This window comes from Anolis sagrei, chromosome 2 (assembly GCF_037176765.1).
Source record: "Anolis sagrei isolate rAnoSag1 chromosome 2, rAnoSag1.mat, whole genome shotgun sequence".
In the NCBI taxonomy this organism is placed as follows: Eukaryota; Metazoa; Chordata; class Lepidosauria; order Squamata; family Dactyloidae; genus Anolis; species Anolis sagrei.
Window position 1 is genome coordinate 143128551 of NC_090022.1, and position 20671 is coordinate 143149221.

Sequence of the window (20671 nt, forward strand, 5' to 3'; positions counted from 1 at the left end):
AAGGCACAACCTGCGCTGCAAGGAAAAGGCTTTGCAACCCTGGCGCAAGGAATCAACAACTTTTGTAGTTTTGCTTCTTTTCTTGAAGTGATAGCCTGGAGCTGGAGGACTCATTTGTTCTTTCATCCTTGTTTCCTAAGGATGAAATAAAATGAAATTAGACTTCTAATACAAAAACTATTGAAAAATAATCACAAATATATTTCTTAGTACCTTGGCATTTGTGCTTTTTCCTGGGATTATTTGCGGCGCTGATTCAGAAAATTGCATTGGATAGATTGCATCAGTTTCTTAGATATGGTTATCATGATTTTCTGTGCACAAGCAGATGGTGACTAGTAGATGGCATATGTTGTGTATCTCAAAAACTAGGCAAAAACTGGTGCCATTTTTTGGAACCAGCAGGTCAAATATACCCAAAATCAGATCTAACATTTGGCCTGTTGTTGGCCAGTGTTGTCCTTTAAAATGATAGTTACTATCGTAGATGGATTATATTATACACCTTCCCAAAAATAAATTGATGTCATTGTATGCCTCCCCTATTGCATGTCTAGGATGGAGTATAAGTGATTTACTTAATAAATAAGGAGATGACTATTGTGGGAAACTAGTTTCTTCCCACATAGCAATGCTTGAAATTTTGCATAGCACATATCAAGTCTTCAAAGTGTTTCAGATAAGGTTATCATCCAAATGTTTAGAATACCACTATAAGACATTCCAGATGCAGGGCCCTTCCACACAGCCATATAACCCAGAATATCAAGACAGAAAACCCCACAATATCTGCTTTGAACTGGGTTATCTGAGTCCTCACTGTCATATATTCCAGTTCAAAGCAGATAATGTAGACTTTTATTCAGCTGTGTGGAAGGGGCCCAGACTGCCATATACTTCACTTAGGTGCTCCCTCGTTGTCCAAGTAGGATTGTCTTCCAAGCTCGGTGTACTGATGGTGGGTCCGTAGGTGACTGTGGGGCCCTATTCTTGACCTGCATGTTCTCCCACAGTGAGGACATTGGTTTCCAGGTGGAAGGTGGTCCCGTTCGGGGTTGGCTTGATGCACCTTCCTCTTGGCACATTTCTCTCTTTTGCCTTCCACTCGTGCCTGTTCAAATTCTACAGCACTGCTGGTCACAGCTGACCTCCAGCTGGAATGCTCACAGGCCAGGGCTTCCCAGTTCTCAGTGTCTATACCAAAGTTTTTAAGGTTGGCTTTGAGCCCATCTTTAAATCTCTTTTCCTGTCCACCAACATTCCCTTTTCCATTCTTGAGTTCGGAGTAGAGCAGCTGCTTTGGGATATGGTGGTCAGGCATCCGGACAACGGGGCCATTCCAGCGGAGTTGATGATGAAGGACTGTCGCTTCAGTGCTGGTGGTTTTTGCTTTTTCCAGCACGCTGACATTTGTCTGCTTGTCTTCCCAAGAGATTTACAGAATTTTTCAGAGGCAACTTTGATGGAATTTTTTTATATGGCAGTGTAGATGGGGCCTGTTAACTCTAGACCCTTCTACACAGCTGTATAAAATCCACATTATCTGCTTTGAAGTGGATTATGTGGCAGTTAGAATCAGATAATCCAGTTCAAGGCAGATAATGTGGATTATTTGTTTTTTATTATCTGGATTATATGGCAATGTAGATACAATCAGAGAGGGATAAATCTAAAAGGCCAATGGCTTGTCTGACATCTGGCATTTTAGTGTGCATCTATTGTAGAATGAATGCAGTCTGACACTACTTTAACTGTTGTGGCTCAATGACATGGAATCCTGTGATTTGTAGTTTGGTGAGGCCCCAACCCTCTTTGGCAGAGAATGCTAAAAACTTTGAAAACTGTGCCTCCCAGGATTCTGCAGCAATTAGTCATGTCAGAGAAAGTGGTGTCAAAGGGGAGGAAAATAGACTGGCAAATTCCTCTACATTTCCCACTCCATCTTTATCAAATGTGAACTCTCTCTCTCTTTGTCCTTTGAGTTTTAGTCTAGACTTTAAGGAAAACCTCCAAAGGTGGGGAAATCTTAGCTTTCAAGTAGGATCAGCAGCTTGGATAGCTGCTATAAAACCTGGATTAACTCAGGATTCCTTAGGATACTGCCATGGCACTTAACATTGAATAAGATCTGCATGCATTGCTATAACTGTGTAAAAAAGAAAAGCTCCCAGACAGAAGCCCATTTCCAAGGCCTCATCTGGCCCTCTTTAAGTCTGTATTGACCAAAGTTGACAGTTGAAGAACGTGGCTTCTCAAACAGCATGTCTCACAAGATTATGGTGATATAGTTTAGTGAAACTACACTGTAATGTGAGCATCTAATGCCCAGTTAAATTTTTACTGAAAAAAAGGCTGGAAAGGAATTAAATTGCCAACATTAAACCTCAAAGTGTAATTTTGGAATAGCATGATGTTTAACAGCTCCATAACTATGAACACCATATGCTTGCGTTTTAAAGTGCCACCTGAAATTCTTTTGATTTTTAAAATGTGTCTCCATTTTAGGCTTTCAACAGCTTTCTAAAAATAGCATGGTTTGGAAAAAAACAAGAAAGTTGTCAGTCTCGTGACTGAGCTGTGAAATATATGCACTAGAAGAGGTTTTAGAAAAGAGCAACTTTTAAGTTCTTGTGCAGCTCAAGAGTGACTCCATTAAAAGCTGAAAGCACCAGAGCCAGGCCTACTCTCACACAGAGAGTGCATCTGCACCGCAGAAGAAATGCAGTTTGATAACTCCTCAAATTACTGTGACTCAATGCTATGAAATCCTGGCCATTGGAGTTTGGGCAGAGAAGGCTGAGGACCTTGTCAAAGTACAGCTCCTGTGATTCCCTAGCATCACGTCCTGGCAGTTAAAGTGGTGTCAAACTACATTAATTCTACAATGAAGATGCACCCCGAGTAAGGAAGCTCTCTCAGGCAGCAGATTTCAGAAGTCAAAGAAGAGCAAATGCTCAGTTATTTAATTGAGGGTAGTTTTATCTTTACTTCCAGGGATGGAGAAATTATTATGGGAATTTTGTCTTTTGCTTCCTAAGCTTGAATAACCTCTCTAAGTCTGGATAGGAAGGCTTAATGAACTGCAGGTTCATTCTCACATTGTTTAGTCTTCTTGTCCTTTTTTCTTTTCATCTCTTACAGGACAAGAAGGGTATTTACTTCTGTGAATTAGGCATACTTTCCTCTTTTGCTTCTGCTCCAAATAGGAAGATGTTTGCATATATTCGTCTTATATGCAGTGACTGAGGAATAAGTTCTTATTGTGTTCCATGGGACTTCTGAACTGCCATCCTCAGAATTATGTTCATGCTTTTCCCCATCCTCCATCTGTTTACATGATTGCAGGAAGTAAAGTAGGCAGGTGCAAATGGACGACTGGCATGCTAAAGCGACTTAATATGGTGTTCTGCAACTATTGGGGATATTTGTGTATACCAGAGGGAGACTGAACTTAATTGTCATAGGATCTCCCAACATTTAGGAGACCTGTTTTTCAACCTGATAATAAATAATTACATATATTCCTTGATCTTTTGCAAGTTGGCAGAGGAGGGCTGGAGTGGTTGACTGCATGGACTTCCTGGTCACCTGTAGCTACCAGGTGAGTGCTTAAAAACAAGCTTGTGTAAATGATTGGGAGCTGCTCTTAGTCATAACTGTTGAAATGAAAGGGAAAAAAATAGTCTTCCATCCTTAATGCTAGGTGACATCTCTTTCACTAGAAGGGATTTCCATCAGCCACAAGTTTACCTGTGAAACAAAGATGTTCAGTGCCTATAAGGATCTTTGCAATAACCATCCAATAATGGTTACTTGACTTGCAATAAAATCTACAAAAGCTGTGTTTGATGCAGTCCTGTGCTGCTTGAGCCCTTTGTATGAGTTGGGTTTCTCTGTAAAAAGCGGTGATAATAAAAGAAACATAAAATCTACTTGGTTAATGTTTAGCTAAGGAGTCAAGGCAATCCTCTTCCTTTCTCTAGTGCTGTGGTTCCCAACCTTTGGGCCTCCAGGTGTTTTGGACTTCAACTCCTAGAAATCCCAGCCAGTTTACCAGCTGTTAGGAAGTGTGGGAGCTGAAGTCCAAAACACCTGGAGGCCCAAAGGTTGGGAACCTTCTCTAATGAAAGCCCCCTTGGCCGTGATCTGAGCACCATGAGATGAGTGCTCTGAATGTTAGCCCCAGCTTCCAAAAGTCTTTTGGATACAACTTGGTGTTTTCCCATCATATCTGAAGTAGGTGCTGTCCAATGGCTGAGAAGTTTGCTTTCCCAAAAACAGGTGTCAGGTGCTTCAGTTGGATGGTGGATATGACTATTGGGTAGAAGTGCACAGTACTTCAAAAATAAAGTTTGGAGATCAGCACCTACACATTAGTAAAAACTAAAATGGGTGCTTCTACATTAGAAGTGGAGAATTTGAGTGGCTTTGGAGCAAAAAATTTTTGAGTCCCCTTCAGGAGAAAGAAAGCAGGGTATAATAATAATAATAATAATAATAATAATAATAATAATAATAATAATGGCCCTGAAAGACAGAGAGATTCTCAGAGAGCCATTCTATCAGATTAAAAATGTTATTTGTTTTTAATTCATTAATTTTCCCACTTCCATGGAGGTCCTGCACTCCTAATGGCATACTATAGTAGTAGAATGGCATACTATAGCTCACTTTCCTAGGGCCCTTCTACATACACAGAATATCAAGGCAGAAAATCTCACAATATCTGCTTTGAACTGGGTTATCTGAGTCCAAATAATGCGGAATTTTGTGCCTTGATATTCTGGGTTATACGGCTGTGTGGAAGGGCCCCTAGGATGATGTTTTTGTTTTGTTTTGTTTTTGTTTTTGACTAAGCACATAAGAAAAGCTATACAGTATCTGACCATAGTTGCCTGTGTTTTTGTCTTATAGTCTCCAACCAGATGACTCTGGACAATGACAGTAGTAGTGTCCATATCATGAACCTCCTCGATGTTTACTTGTACACAATGTTCAGATCATGTTTCATGTGAGGGATTTGCACTAGAAAAAATATATTAGCAGCTTGTGCATCTCCACTTTGCATTTCAGTGATGATCTTCAAACACTCTGCTATGGTCCCATGCCTGAACCAAAGACAGATCTAGATGAAGACAGTGGGAAAGTCTGTAGGAGGCTATCATCTCTCCCTGTCTTTGCAGATTTTGACTTTTGGTGGTTGGATCGTTTTTCATAGTTAGACTTTTGTCCCCCGGAACCTGGGATTTATTTCACAATCAGAACCAGGTCTCCCTGGCTTTCCTGTTTGACAGACTATTGCATTTCACCTAATAATATTGTGCAGCAAGTTTTGCTTTGGACTGAAAACATGCTTAAGAACATTCAATTGTGTTGCTCTTCCTGCTCAAGGTTCCTTTGCTAATCCTAATCTCGGATTAACATTATTTGCCGGTATTTCTCAGCTTTTTCATCCCTCCTGCAGTTTATATTTCTGTTTACTTTCCCTCTCACTTAACCTTACACTTCATAAGGGCTTCTCTTTGTCTTTACCAATACGGAGATGAAATAAAATTCCATTATGTGGCATATCTCTCCCAAACAATGACAGCCATTTCCTCCCTGCTGGTGTCAATCTGGATTTAGGTAATGATGTCTCCAATAGCTAGCAATTTGATGCTTTTACACACTGTGGTTGTGTATACAAAAGCTTAATCCAGTGGTAGTTTTTGTACTGATGATTTGTAACTCCTTCTACCCAAAGAAATCTATTGTATGTCAATTCTTAAGGCGCTCTCAGGCCCCTTCCACGCAGCTGAATAAAATCCCACATTATCTACTTTGAACTGGATTCTATGGCAGTGTGGACTCAGATAACCCAGTTCAAAGCAGATATTGGGGGATTTTCTGCCTTATTTTATTTATCGTGTCAGGGGCAACCAAACAATTGTATTACATTTCTAACAGAACAAAACAAACAAACAAACAGACAAAACATAAAATTTGCAAGCTTGGTTGTTGATTAAATGTCCTTTGACCAGTATCTGGCCACTTGGAGTGCCTCTGGTGTTGCCGCGAGAAGGTCCTCCATTGTGCTTGTAGCAGGGCTCAGGTTGCATTGCAGCAGGTGGTCAGTGGTTTGCTCCTCTCCATACTCGCATGTTGTGGATTCCACTTTGTAGCCCCATTTCTTAAGATTGGCTCTGCATCTCGTGGTGCCAAAGCGCAGTCTATTCAGTGCCTTCCAAGTCGCCCAGTCTTCTGTGTGCCCAAAGGAGAGTCTCTCATTTGGTATCAGCCATTGGTTGAGGTTCTGAGTTTGAGCCTGCCACTTTTGGACTCTCGCTTGCTGAGGTGTTCCAGCGGTGCATTGATTTGATGTTTATTCGTTCAGTTGCTTTGGACTCTTCGTGACCTCATGGACCAGCCCATGCAAGAGCTCTCTGTCAGCCGTGGCCACCCCCAGCTCCTTCAAGGTCAAGCCAGTCACTTCAAGGATAGCATCCATCCATCTTGCCCTCAGTCAGCCCCTCTTTTTCCTTCCATTTCCCCCAGCATCATTATCTTCTCCAAGGTATTCTGTCTTATTAGGTGGCCAAACTACTTCATCTTCTTCTTTGCCTCCAATATCCTTGGGCATTATTTCCTGGAATATGGGCTGGTTTGATCTTCTCACGGTTCAAGGCACTCTCAGAATTTTCCTCCAACACCACAATTCAAAAGTGTCTACCTTCCTTCACTCACGTTCCTTATGGTCCAGCTCTTGCATTCATACATTACTACGGGGAACACCACTGCTTAAACTATGTGGACCTTCATTGCCAGTGTGTGTCACTACTCTTCACTATTTTATCAAGATTGGTCATTGCTCTTCTCTCAAGAAATAAATGTCTTCTGAAAGCAGACATTGTGTGATTTTCTGCCTTGATATTTTGGGTTATATGGCTGTGTGGAAGTGCCCTCTGTCATTGGTGCATTATAGGGTCCTTTTCATTTTCCTAGGATGACAATAGATGGCCGCTAATGTACAAAAACAGAGGAGCCATTTATGTTGGTGCCACTTTAATGATGGGAAAGCTGGTATGGTGTTCCTCTTATACTGGGAAAGGTTATGCCCAAACTAACACTGGTACAATGTCATTATTATTCTGGGCATGTGGAAGCATTGGCTCAATAGTAGTTGTGGAGATCAAAGTGAGTGCAACAATCCCTGGAAAATCCACTGCAACCCATCTATCACAATGCGTGTATTGACCTGTCCTTGTATTACCCCAGAAAAGAAATCTCCAGAGCCAGAGATGGTAAGGGCTGAACAAGAGTGAGGGGCAATTTCTCCAAATTAGATTACCTTCACTTTCCACCCTTCTAGCATTGCAGTAACCACATCCAGCCCAACTCCATTCTGTCATGCAGGAACACACAATCAAAGCACCCCTGACAGATAGCCATCCAGCCTCTGCTTTTAAAAAACCCAAAGGAGACTCAAATACAGCTTATTCTACTGTGTTTTTACCATTATGAAGTTCTTCCTCATGTTCAGGTTGAATCCCCTTTCCTGCAGTTTGGAATCCATTAATCCATGTCCTGGTTCCAGAGCAGCAAAAAACAAGATTACCTCCTCTTTAGTATGGCACTGTTTTACAAATTTAAACACAGCAATGATGTCTCCTCTCAGTCTTCTCCTGCAGGCCAAAAAGACTTAGCTCTTTACATCACTCCTAAAAGGGATTCATGATCTCTAGGCTTTAGATAATTTTGGTCACCCTCCTGTGGACACCTTCCAACTTGTCACAATATTTGTCTTGCATTTCAGTGCCCAGCTGGACACAGTCTTATTCCAGGGAGGTCTGACCAACACAAAACAGAGTGGGACTATATCTTCCCTCGATCTCAACACTATACTCTTATTGACACAGCCTATAATCACAGTGGCTTTGTAAAGCTTTTCTAGAGTTTAGATTGTTGCTGTGTGCCTTCCCAGCCACATGGTGACCCTAAAGTGACCCTATCACTGCAAGATTAGTTCAAAAATGATATGCTTTTGCATTGCTGTATGCTGAGAGGTTGATGGCAATCAGCATTGTTTGGGATTTCCCCCACATTTTGAAATACCTGCATTTTCCTATACATATCAAATATCTTGTTGAGCATTATTTTCACTGAGTTCCAACACCGCTGTTTTGTATTTTGTTTTATTTTAATTGTGCTTTTATCTTTTATATTTTACTATGCTCTTATTTTTAATTGTGATTTTACTTTAATGGATTGATTTGTTTTGATGTTCTGTGGTCATTTTGTCCCATATGTGAGCCATCCAGAGTCCCTTCAGGGAGATGGTGCCAGGCTCCAAGAATAAAGTCATTGTCGTCATCATCATCATCATCATCTTGGGTGTGGGACCCAAGTCTAAACACAAAATATTTTGATGTTTCATATTCCCCTTATACATATTTTTTCTCAATAATTTGTACACAAAACAAAGCCTGTGAGCACCAGACCACCAGATAGCAAAGATGTCGGTATCTCTCCCACCCTCGAAACAATGTTGAATTTTTGGAGTATTTCAGAATTCTGGATACTAAGCCTGTACTTTACCTACAATGTGGCGGTGTTACCTGGTATGGGAGGAGATCCATAGGGGTGACAACTTGGGATGTGTCTTTACTGAAAATTAATGCAGTTTGACTCCAGTTTAAACTGCTGTGGCTCAGTGCTAGGAAATCATGGGATTTCTAGTTTTACATGCATTCTCTGCCAAAGAGTGCTGCTGTTTCACTAAGGCCCTACCTACACTGCCACATAATTCAGTTTGAACTCTATTATAATGGTCAGTGGTAGACTCATATAGTGCAGATTGAACTGGATTGTATGAGTTAATCTGCATGCTGAAACTGGATTATATGGCAGTGTAAATGGAGCCTAAAATTACAACTCTCAGGCAGGGCCGTAGCCAGAAAAAAATTTCGGGGAGGGTTGGCAATTTCGGGGGGGGGTTCAAAATTTTGAAGGGGGGGGGTTCAAAATTTTGGGGAGGGTTGAAAATTTGGGGGGGGGGGGTGTTGAAACCTGCCTCCTAGCTCACACTGAAGCAAAGAGCACAGCAGGGGGCAGAGCAGCCTTCAATAGCCTGAAGCTCTGCCCCTGTCAACCACCCCCACCAAGTCTGGCCTCCTTAATGGGAGTATTCAACACACATACACCCAACTTGGTTGCTTCACTACATTGGCTATTGCTGCAAGTAATGACAGTGTGAATAAATTGTCAATATTTGCTTGAGATAGTGCTTACAGTTCTAGAGGGACTTTTAATTTTTTGCGTCTTATAGACTTAGCATGGGGATTTGGTTAACCAGTTAAAATTCATGAGTAAACCAGGTTTTTTTTTTTTAAAAAAAAAATCTGAAACATTATGGGGGGGGGGGGTTAAACCCCTAAAACCACCCCCTCGCTACAGGCCTGCTCTCAGGATTTCACAACACTGAGCCACGGCAGTTAGTGTGGCATATTATTATTATTATTATTATTATTATTATTATTATTATATCCCACTTTATCTCTCCTGCAGGAGATTTTACAGTGTAGATGCACCAAAATGGTATCTTATCCTTCAGCCTTTATGCATGTTTATTCCAAATTAAGACCTATCTGCCTTCTACATGATTTATTAAGAGTACATACTGTAGAGCCATGGTTCCCTATCTTTTTTTGACCAGGGATCACTTTCACCGGGGACTACGTTGACCACAGATCACTTTGATCGGGGACTGCTTTCCAACATTAGTACCAAAAGGGTTACGAATCAGTTTTTGGTCAACTTTAGATTCAGTTTGTGATGCTGGTTCAGAACATTGCATTGGATAGACCACACCAGCTCTAGTTTCTGATACAGAACATATCCCATCCAGCAGTCCCACAGAAAACTATTTAATAATCTAGAGCTGATGTGGTCTATCCAATGCAATGTTCTGAATCAGCACCCCAAATAACCCCAGGAACAGGCCTAAAAAAGAAGACACCAAGGTGCTCCATATACAATGGCTCTACTCAGGGAGGGAGGAGAAGCAGTTGTCAGGAGGCACCTTTCGTGGGTAATCAACCTCTCCCCTCCTGACATCCCCATTGCCTCAGCACTATAAGAGGATTTTGAGAGAGAAGTCGTTCTTGTTGCATCAATGTAGTAACTGCAAGGACATGGACCATTTTTTAGTTCTTGGGGACCACTGGTGGTCCATGGACCACAGGTTGGGAACCACTGCTGTAGAATGAATGCAGTGTGATCCCATTATAACTGCCAGGGTTCAGTGCAATAGAAAAAAAATGTATGTATTAGGGCTGGGCAGTTTCGTTTCGTTAATTCGTAATTCGTTAATTCGTTAATTTTTTTAATTACAAAACGATAACAAACCATTCTGGAGCAATTTTTTTAAAAAACCAATTTTTAAACACGTTTTGTAAATGCTTCGTATTTCATTATTGTATTCGTTTCGTTATTGTTCTGAGGTCGTTTTGTTATTATTTCCGCATGTCTGGGGCAAGTTTTTTGTTTAATTAGTGAAAAAAAATTATAATATCACACCAACAGTCAACAACAGAGGGAGAGGGAAGCTTCAGAAGTTTTTGGAGGTTTTTTAGCGTATTTCGCGGTCGCGTCCGCCATTAACGAATCGATTCGTTATTGTTTCGGAAATCGATTCGTTAATGTTTTTTAATTTTTTTTCACATTTACGAAATTTCGTAAATATCGAACTTTTTAAAAGGAAAATTTTGTAATTATTTTAAATAACGAAACGCAACCCCCCCAAAAAAACGAATTGATTTTAGAAACAAATTTTTCCGTTGTTACCCAGGCCATCTTATAAGGCCCTCAAGAAAGAAATCTAAATCAAGATTTTATGCTCTCTATTGGAATAAGTTGTCTGAGATTTTATAGCATTTAACAAGAATGTTGTCAGCACATTATAAATAAATGTAGATTATCAGAAAAATAAACAACAGACTAAAGATAATAAAGTCCATTCTTTCCTGGAGTCGGATTTCAGTGAAGGAATTCAAAAGTCTCTATCTTTATCTTCAAAAGAATTCTTCTTTTGGCAACACAGTCTCAAGGAATTCTTCTTAGGCAATAAAGTCTTTCTTAGGCAACAAAATCTCTACAAGGTCTCCCGGTATGTTATCCTTGTTTCGAATAATTATCTTCTTCAGGGTGTAGTCTGTTATCATATTATGCTTAGTGCACTAAATAAGGAGTAGAAATAACATACACAATAGACACATGAAACTCCCAAAATAACATTGCTAGAGAAACATTTTATAATGACAGTGAAGAAACACGTTACTCTACTTACATTCTCTTCAGTAGTACAGGCTCTGTTTCAGTAGGAGTTCTATAACGAGCAATGAGTCATAACTTGGCTGCCTCTTAAATAGAACTACATCTCACAAGAAACAAGTGTTTTCAATTTTGTCATTTAGTCTTTGAGGAACCAGTGTTCGTAGTTTAAAGATCCAAAAAGATTCCCTTTGCAGAAGGAGTTTTTTTACATCTGCATTTGGTCTGGGTAATATTTTTTCCAAGGCACAAAATTTAAAGCTATGGTGTGTATGTGCTTTTTCATTAAAATGTATATATAGTGAAGAGTCAGTGGACCCATTCCTTATGCGTGAACGATGTTCATTTATCCTAGTTTTAAGGGGTCTAGTGGTCATTCCAACATATAGTAGTTTACAGGGGCATTCTAATAGGTAAACTACATTATCAGTGGAACATGTTGTCAAATTTTGCAATGTGATATTAATGTTGAGTGTTGGATGAGAGTATATTTTACTCTTAAGTGATTGCTGACAACAGTTACAGTGTCCACAGCTAGTGTGACCCCTAGTGGTAAGTTTATGGAATGTAGTAGGAGAGCTATATTCAGAATGGATCATGACATGAGGTCCCTTAAACTTCTGGATCTTTTGTGGGCAATAATAGGTTTGTCTTTACATCCAGGAATGTCCTGTAGTAAATGCCAGTGCTTTGAGATAATCTTAGTGATTTTGGATGAATATTGTGTCAATGTCAAAGGCCATATTATGCGGTTATTATGTTTTCTAGGGTGTTCCTGTAGTAATTCACCTCTGTTGATGGAGTTTGCCTTGCTCATGGCTGTGTTGAGTATCCTATTAGGGTATCTTCTTTCTCTGAGTTGTTTTTTCAGGATACCTGCTGTAGATTCAAAGTCCTTTTGTGTGCTAGAATTACGTTTCAGTCTTAAAAACTGAGAAAATGGTAAATTAGATTTAAGAGAAAAGTGATGAAAGCTGGAAAAATGTAAAATAGAATTTTTATCTGTAGGTTTACTATAATTTTTTACTAATAGTTTCTGACCATTTTTGAAAACCATGATGTCCAAAAAGTTAATATTAGTAGGGCTACAGTGGTGTGTAAATTTCATGTGTTTGTGTAGTGTATTAATCCAGCTGTAAAATAGGTCCGCTGTTGGCTGTGATCTCACTACTGTAAATATATCATCTAGATACCTTCCAAAATAAAGGATATCTGAAGAAAATGGATTCTTAGTAGTATTGAAAATGAATTTACTTTCTAAGTATGCGACGAATAGGTTGGCTATAGCGGGTGCGAGTGGGCTGCCCATAGCGATTCCGAATGTCTGTAAATAAAATTGTTTATCAAAACTAAAATAGTTGTATTCTAGCACAATGTCTAGTAAATCCATGAGGAAGTGAGTGGGAGGAACTGGGGATTTGCGTGTGTCAAGTATAGCTTTAACCACTGTTCTGGCCTCATCTAAAGGTATGTTTGTATATACGGCTTCAATATCTAAGTCCTTCAATATCTAAGTCCTTCAATATCTAAGTCCTATTTAGCTGCCACAAAATAGGTTGGATTGGTTGAGATAGTCATTGAAAAACTATAGCAAAATGTGCTGCAGGGTGTCTTGCAAAAACAAGCTTCAACACACACAAACAAATCATGTAACATACATAATGTAGTTTGATGAGGTCTTCAGCTTTCTCTTCCAAAAGATCCAAACTACAGATCCCAGAATTGCATAGCATGAGGGCCTTTCCAGACAGTCCCTGTCTGTCCAAACGGCATTGAATGTTTGCCGTTGTATGCATACTGTGAACTGTCCAGAGTCCCCTTGGGGAGATACGGCAGAATATAAATAAAGTGTTGTTGTTGTTGTTGTTATTGCTATTACTATATCCCAGGATATGATCCCAGGTTTTCTGCTTTAGACTGGATTATATGAGTCCTGGTGGCGCAGCGGGTTAAACAGGTGAGCTGCTGAACTTGCTGATTGAAAGGTTGGTGGTTCAAATCAGGGGAGTGGGGTGAGCTCCCACTGTTAGCCCCAGCTTCTGCCAACCTAGCAGTTCAAAAACATGCAAATGTGAGTCGATCAATAGGTACCGCTCTGGAGGGAAAGTAACCTCTCCATGCAGTCATGCTGGCCACATGACCTTGGAGGCATCTACAGACAACACTGGCTCTTCAGCTTAGAAATGGAAATGATCATCACCCCCCAGTGTTGGGCATGACTAGACTTAATGTCATAACTAGACTTAATTCCCATCACACTAGAGAATGAATCCACTTTAAATCCAGTTTCTGCCTCCTGCAGGATTCTGGGATTTATAGTTTTGTTAGGTGGTTAAAGGCTCTTCCCTAAACTACAAACCCCAGGAGGCAGCAACTGGATTTAAAGTGGATTCATTCTCTAGTGCAATGGCTCTCAACTTGTGACTCCCCAGGTGTTTTGGCCTACAACTCCCAGAAATCCCAGCCAGTTGACCAGCAGGTTGAGAACCACTGCTCTAGTGTGATGCTGTCCTAGGACCCCATCTCACTAGATCATGGGTCCTCAAACGAAGACCTGAGGGCTGGATATGGCCCTTCAAGGTAGGGGTCCTCAAACTACGGCCCAGGGGCCGGATACGGCCCTCCAAGGTCATTTGTCCGGCCCTCGCTCAGGGTCAGCCTAGGTCTGAAATGACTTGAAAGCACACAACAACAACAATCCTGTCTTATCAGCCAAAAGTAGGCCCACACCTCCCATTGAAATACTAAGTTTATATTTGTTAAAATTGTTCTTCATTTTAATTATTGTATTGTTTTTAAGTGTTATTAGCACTACAAATAAGATATGTGGAGTGTGCATAGGAATTTGTTCATGTTTTTTTTTCCAAATTATAATCCAGCAGTTTGAGGGACTGTGACCTGGCCCTCTGCTTAAAAAGTTTGAGGGCCCCTGCACTAGAGTATGAATCCAGTGTAGTTTGACAAGGTCCTCAGCCTTCTCTACCAGGAAGCGCTGGTGCCTCTGGAAACTACAGATCTCAGGACTGAGAGGCTATGGCAATTCAAGTGGTGTGGAGCTGAGGCGGCGGCGACGGAAAGCAGGGTTGTGCGCGAGTGAGCGAAGGGCGGGCGCTAGGGCCTGGCGGACTCCTCGCTTCTCTGAGGTGGGGGGGGGGGCTTTGACGTCACGGCTGTCAGTGTCAGCACATGGAGGCGCAACTAGGCTGAGCGCGGAGGGAGGGAGAGAAGGAGAGAAGGAGAGAGAAGGCGGAGCGAGGCAGGCTCGGAAAAGCGCTGCGGGGCTGGCTGGCGGACGGACGGAGGGTTGCCCCGCTTTGTGCACTCCTCCTCGCTCAGCCTCCTCGCCCTCCTCCTCCTCCTCCTCCTCCTCCTCGGCGGTGCTGCTGCTGCCAAAGGGGGCTCCAGAGGGCAAGAGGACGGTCCCGCTTCTCCTGCAAGCGAGGGAGAGTTCGGGGCATCTTCAGAAGCAGAAGACCAGTCCTTCCACCATCCTCGGGAACTGGAAGCATGGCTCGGCCGCTCTCCTTGAACCCCTCTTTCCTGCCTCCGACTTACGGGGTGCTCAAGTCGCTGCTGGAGAACCCGCTCAAGCTCCCGCTGCACCACGAAGACGGTGAGAGCCCGCCAGGTTGGGGGGTAGGTTGGTTGGTTGGGGAGGTCCTTCAAGGGCCCGTCTGCGCTGGGGAATAAGCGCGGGTTGATCCCGCTTGACATTGTCAGGCTCCCAACTCCATTGGCTCCAGAAGAGTTGGAGCATTGCAAGGTCTTTCGCCTCCACACTGAGGCTTGACCCCGCTGGAGTCCCTGGGAGTGCAATGCCTTTATAGTCCCTGCTGCAAATCCCTCCATTCCATAGCACTGAGCTATGGAGGTTAAAGCGGGATGAAACCGCGTTAACTCGACAGTGTAGAGAAGTCGCCACCCGCACCGGCCGTTTCGGCTTCAATTGATCCAGGCCATGTCCAACCTTTGGATGTTTGTTTACCCCTTCTTAGCTAGGGTGCATCTACATTGTAGAATTAACGCGGGTTGATACTACTTTTTCGGCCAGAGCTGAATGCTGTGGAATCCTGGGAGTTAGTTGAGCCACAGCAAAGTGTTGTCAAACTGTACTGATTCCAGCCTTTGGATAGTTGTTTACCCTTTCCCAGCTCGGGCTCATCTACATTGTAGAATTAACGCGGGTTGATACTACTTTTATAGCCAGGGCTCAAAGGGTATGTAATCCTGGGAGTTAGTTGAGCCATAGCAGGTGAAAACGTTGTCAAACTGCACTCCCCGCTGCAAATCTATCCATTCCATAGCACTGAGCCTTGGCGGTTAAAGCGGGATGAAACTGCGTTAACTCGACAGTGTAGAGAAGTCATAACCATCGCCGGCCGTTTCGGCTTTAATTGATCCAGGCCACTTCCAGTATTTGGATGTTTGTTTACCCCTTCTTAGCTAGGGCGCATCTACATTGTAGAATTAACGCGGGTTGATACTACTTTTTCGGCCAGAGCTGAATGCTGTGGAATCCTGGGAGTTAGTTGAGCCACAGCAGTTGAAAGTGTTGTCAAACTGTACTGATTCCAGCCTTTGGATAGTTGTTTACCCTTTCCCAGTTCGGGCGCATCTACATTGTAGAATTAACGCGGGTTGATACTACTTTTGCACTCAGGGCTCAAGGCTGTGGAATCCTGGGAGTCAGTTGAGCCATAGCAGTTGGAAGTGTTGTCAAACTGCACTGATTCCAGGCAGAGGCCAACTTCAGCCTTCCCTCCAGGTGTTTTGGACTTCAACTCCCACAATTCCTAACAGCCGATAGGCTGTTAGGAATTGTGGGAGTTGAAGTCCAAAACACCTGGAGGGAAGGCTGAAGTTGGCCCCTGCCTTTTAAGTTTATCCTGGGATAGCGTTTGCATTCCGGGGCAATCCTTTTCGGACTTTATATAGAGTTTGCTTCCAAGTAAACATCATCCAGGCAGGACTTTTGTGTGTGTGTGTGTGTAATCGCTTGGCAGTGGCATGAAGCTAAACAACATGCCAGCTGCCAGCCTCCTCTTCCTCCTCCTCCTCCTCCTCCTCCTCTTCACTCTCAGGGTTATTTCTGTCCATCAGCTGGAAATCTGGGCAAGAGGGCTGCTTGATTTCGTCCAAGGCTGCAGAATTAATGCAGTTTGAACTGCTTTGGATTGGAGTTTGGGATTAGCTTTTCTCTTTGGCAGGACCACAGAGACACCCCCATTGCACACCACTTTAGCTCTATCATATTTGGAATCCGGGGAGTTGTAGTTTGCCGAAGCATCATTGCTTTTTTGGCAGGAAAGGTGAAAGGCTTTGTCAAGCTCCAGCTCTCATGATCCCAGAACTTTGACCCAAAAGTGGAGCCAAACTGCATTAATTCTACAGCGTAGATCCACTCATAAAATAAAGATTTCTGGTGTCTCTTGTGGTGTTTGTTCTGAACTAAGACTTAATCACCTTTTGCTTGGGCTTATAGCAAAAGGGAGCATCTCCGCTGTAGAATTAATGCAGTTTGACTCCACTTTCACTCCCATGGCTCAAAGCTCTGGGACTAAAGCAGCGTTTCTCTAGCTGGGGGTCTTGAGGGGGTGTCAGAGGGGTCGCCAAAGACCATCACAAAACACAGTATTTTCTGTTAATCATGGGGGCTCTGTGTGGGAAGTTTGGCCCAATTCTATTCTTGGTGGGGTTCCGAATGCTCTTTGATTGTAAGTGAACTATAAATCCCAGCAACTACAACTCCCAAATGTCAAGGTCTATTTTTCTCCCAAACTCCACTGGTGTTCACATTTGGGCATATTGAGTATCCGTGCCAAGTTTGGTCCAGATCCATCATTATTTGAGTTCACAGTGCTCTCTGGATGTAGGTGAATTACAACTCCCAAACTCAAGGTCAATGCCCACCAAACTCTTCCAGTATTTTCTGTTGATTATGGGAGTTCTGTGTGCCAGGTTTGGTTCAATTCCATCGTTGGTGGAGTTCAAAATATTTTTTGATTGTAGGTGAACTATAAATTCCAGCAACTACAACTCCCAAATGTCAAGATCTATTTTTCCCCAAACTCCACCAGTGTTCACATTTGGGCATATTGAGTATTTGTGCCAAGTTTGGTCTTGATCCATCATTGTTTGAGTCCACAGTGCTCTCTAGATGTAGGTGAACTACAACTCCAAAACTCAAGGTCAATGCCCACCAAACTCTTCCAGTATTTTCTGTTGATTATGGGAGTTCTGTGTGCCAGGTTTGGTTCAATTCCATCGTTGGTAGAGTTCAAAATATTTTTTGATTGTAGGTGAACTATAAATTCCAGCAACTACAACTCCCAAATGTCAAGATCTATTTTTTCCCAAACTCCACCAGTGTTCACATTTGGGCATATTGAGTATTTGTGCCAAGTTTGGTCTTGATCCATCATTGTTTGAGTCCACAGTGCTCTCTAGATGTAGGTGAACTACAACTCCAAAACTCAAGGTCAATGCCCACCAAACTCTTCCATTATTTTCTTTTGATTGTGGGAGTTCTGTGTGCCAAATTTGGTTCAATTCCATTGTTGGTGAAATTCAAAATACCCTTTGATTGTAACTATAAATCCCAGCAACTACAACTCCCAAATGACAAAATAATTCTCCCCTCAACCCCACCAGTATTCAAATATGGGCATATTGGGTATTTGTGCCAAATTTGGTCCAGTGAATTAAAATACATCCTGCATATCATATAATAACGATAGTATTAAACAACAATTTATTATGAACCACATTTGAGGAGTGGACACTTTTGAGAACTTAGCTAAGTTTGGAGACACATTTCTTTATAGCTGCACTGTATTCCCTAAGGCTGTAGTCCTCTATACCTGGGGCAAAGGGTACGTCTACACTATAGTATGAATGCTATTTGTCCCCACTTTAACTTCCCTGTCTCAATGCTATGGAATCATAGAAGTTGTAGTTTTACAAGGTCTGTAGACTCCTCTGCTAAAGAGAACTGGTGTCTCACAAAACTACAACTCCCAGGACTTCATAGCATTGAGCCACAGCAGTTAAAGTAGTTTCAAACTGCATTAATTCTACAGTGTGGAGCAGGCATGGGCAAACTTCGGTCCTCCGGGTGTTTTGGACTTCAACTTCCACAATTCCTAACAGCCGGTAGGCCATTAGGAATTGTGGGAGTTGAAGTCCAAAACACCTGGAGGACCGAAGTTTGCCCATGCCTGGTGTAGAGGCACCCATAATCCCACTGAGTTTCTTCTGAGAACACATATGTAGGAGCATGGCTAGTACCATTCAACTGTCATTGAATGTTTGCCATAGATGCTGGAAACCAGCCTGAGTCTCTTCGGGGAGACGTGGTGGTCTACAAATAAATTATAATAAATTATTAGATTATTATCCAAATGGCCAGCTACTGGTCAAAGGACATTTAATAGAATACCAAGTCTGCAAACTTTGTGTTTTGTTTGTTTGTTTGTTTTTAATGCAACACAACTGTTTTTGTTCGCTCGTGACACGATAAATAAATAAATAAATAAATAAATAATAATAATAATAATTATTATTATTATTATTTTACTGACACAAACAAGATATATATGCTGGATTTTTGTATAATTATTATTATTATTAGTAGTAGTATTTTACTGACACAAAACACAGCAAACAAGATATGTATGCTGAATTTTTGTATTATTATAATAAGTATAATAAATATTAATTAATTAATTGTATTATTATTATTATTATTATTATTATATTCTAGGTTAAATCCTTTCTTTTTTTGAGAAATGTATAATTGCTTTCTCAGAAATTTTTGGTCACCTCTTGCCAAAAGAGACAACTTTCATAGATCTCAGTTCTAAACCCAGTTTTTACCCGGAAGCAAGAGCCAGACAACAAGTACAACCAGAGATCCTTGATTAGATCTCTTGACTTAACCCTGAAGCATAGCAGTGACTTTTTGTTCCCAGTAGTAGGGAGAAAAGGGATATTATTCAACTCACCTACCCCTAAGCCATTTTCCCATTTGAAAATTCCCCTTTCTGGTGTGAGTGTGCGTGTTCATCTTGGCTCCAGGCAAATACAGTGGTCCCTCGCTAATTCGCGCTTCACTTTTTGCAGACTCGCTATTTCGTGGTTTTTCAATATGGACTTAAGAGCATTTGTCTGTATGGAAAGGCTGCCTCTGTGGATAAAGCCGGAGCCAAGAATTACATGAAGAACACATTCAGGGAGGGTTATGGAGTGTGTAAGTGTGTGTGGAGAGTTTATAAAGACTTAAAATAGTGTATAAATATTAAAATAAATATAAATGCAATTAAATATAACTAAATATAATTAAATATAATTATATACATATAATTATAAAAATAATGTATAAATATTAAAATAAATATAGCGTCCCTACTTTGCGGATTTTCACTTTTGGCAGGTGGTCCTGGAACGTAACACCTGTGATAAGTAAGAGAACATTGTAGATACATTTGGAGATGGCATGGTGCCAGGCAGAGTAGAAAGAGATTTCTACGTACATGATTTACACAGGAGTGGAGATAGAAGAGGCTAGATTTCTTCTGCACCTCAGCTGCCATGGAGTTATAAACAAATTTTGCAAGAGCTAATCAAAGTTTTGCTGTGTTAGGAATGGTTTGGCCCACAAGAGAATTTAAGAAACCTTAACCCTTCTTTCGTTTTGGAAAGTTTCACATAAACTGGATTTACTTCCATATAAAACCCAGATTATCTGCTGTGAACTGGATTAAATGGTTGTGTAGACTGATATAAAAGAGCTCCAGGTGGTGCAGCGGGCTAAACTGCTGAGCTGCTGAACTTGTTGACTGAAAGGTCGGCGGTTCGAATCCGGGGAGCGGGGGTGAGCTCCTGCTGTTAGGCCCAGCTTCTGCCAATTTAGCAGTTCGAAAACATGCAAATGTCAGAAGATCAATAGGAACCGCTCTGGTGCTCCATGCAGTCATGCCGGTTACATGACCTTGAAGGTGTCTACGGACAACGCCGACTCTTTGGCTTAGAAATGGAGATAACCACCACCCTCCAGAGTTGGACACGACCAGACTTAATGTCAAGGGGAAACTTTTACCTTTATCTTAGACTCACATAACCAGTTCAAAGCAGATAATGTGGATTATTTACTTTGATACTCTGGATTATATGGTTGTGTAATTTCAGCCTTAAAAATCTATGGAGACACCCACCTCTACCGCAAGTGATCCTTTACATGCAAGTGCTTGTTTGAGCCTTTGCCATTTTTTCATATCTTAGAATGCATCTAAACCATAGCATGAATGCAGTTTGACCCCACTTTAACTGCCAAGAAATCATTGAAATTGTAGTTTTACATAGTCTT

General features: G+C 41.6%; 1 protein-coding gene across 2 annotated transcripts in view; it reads left to right on the forward strand.

Annotated features, from left to right (window-relative positions):
• Window positions 1–14508: 14508 nt before the first annotated feature.
• Window positions 14509–20671, forward strand: part of HLF (HLF transcription factor, PAR bZIP family member) — a 56258-nt gene continuing 50095 nt past the window's right edge. The window contains exon 1 of one of the 2 annotated variants that reach the window (XM_060763990.2): window positions 14509–14920. In XM_060763990.2, the coding sequence (XP_060619973.2) occupies window positions 14815–14920 (106 nt within the window). In that variant the 5' untranslated portion in view covers window positions 14509–14814. The remainder of the gene's footprint in view (window positions 14921–20671) is intronic. The other variant, XM_060763991.2, reaches the window with a different exon arrangement.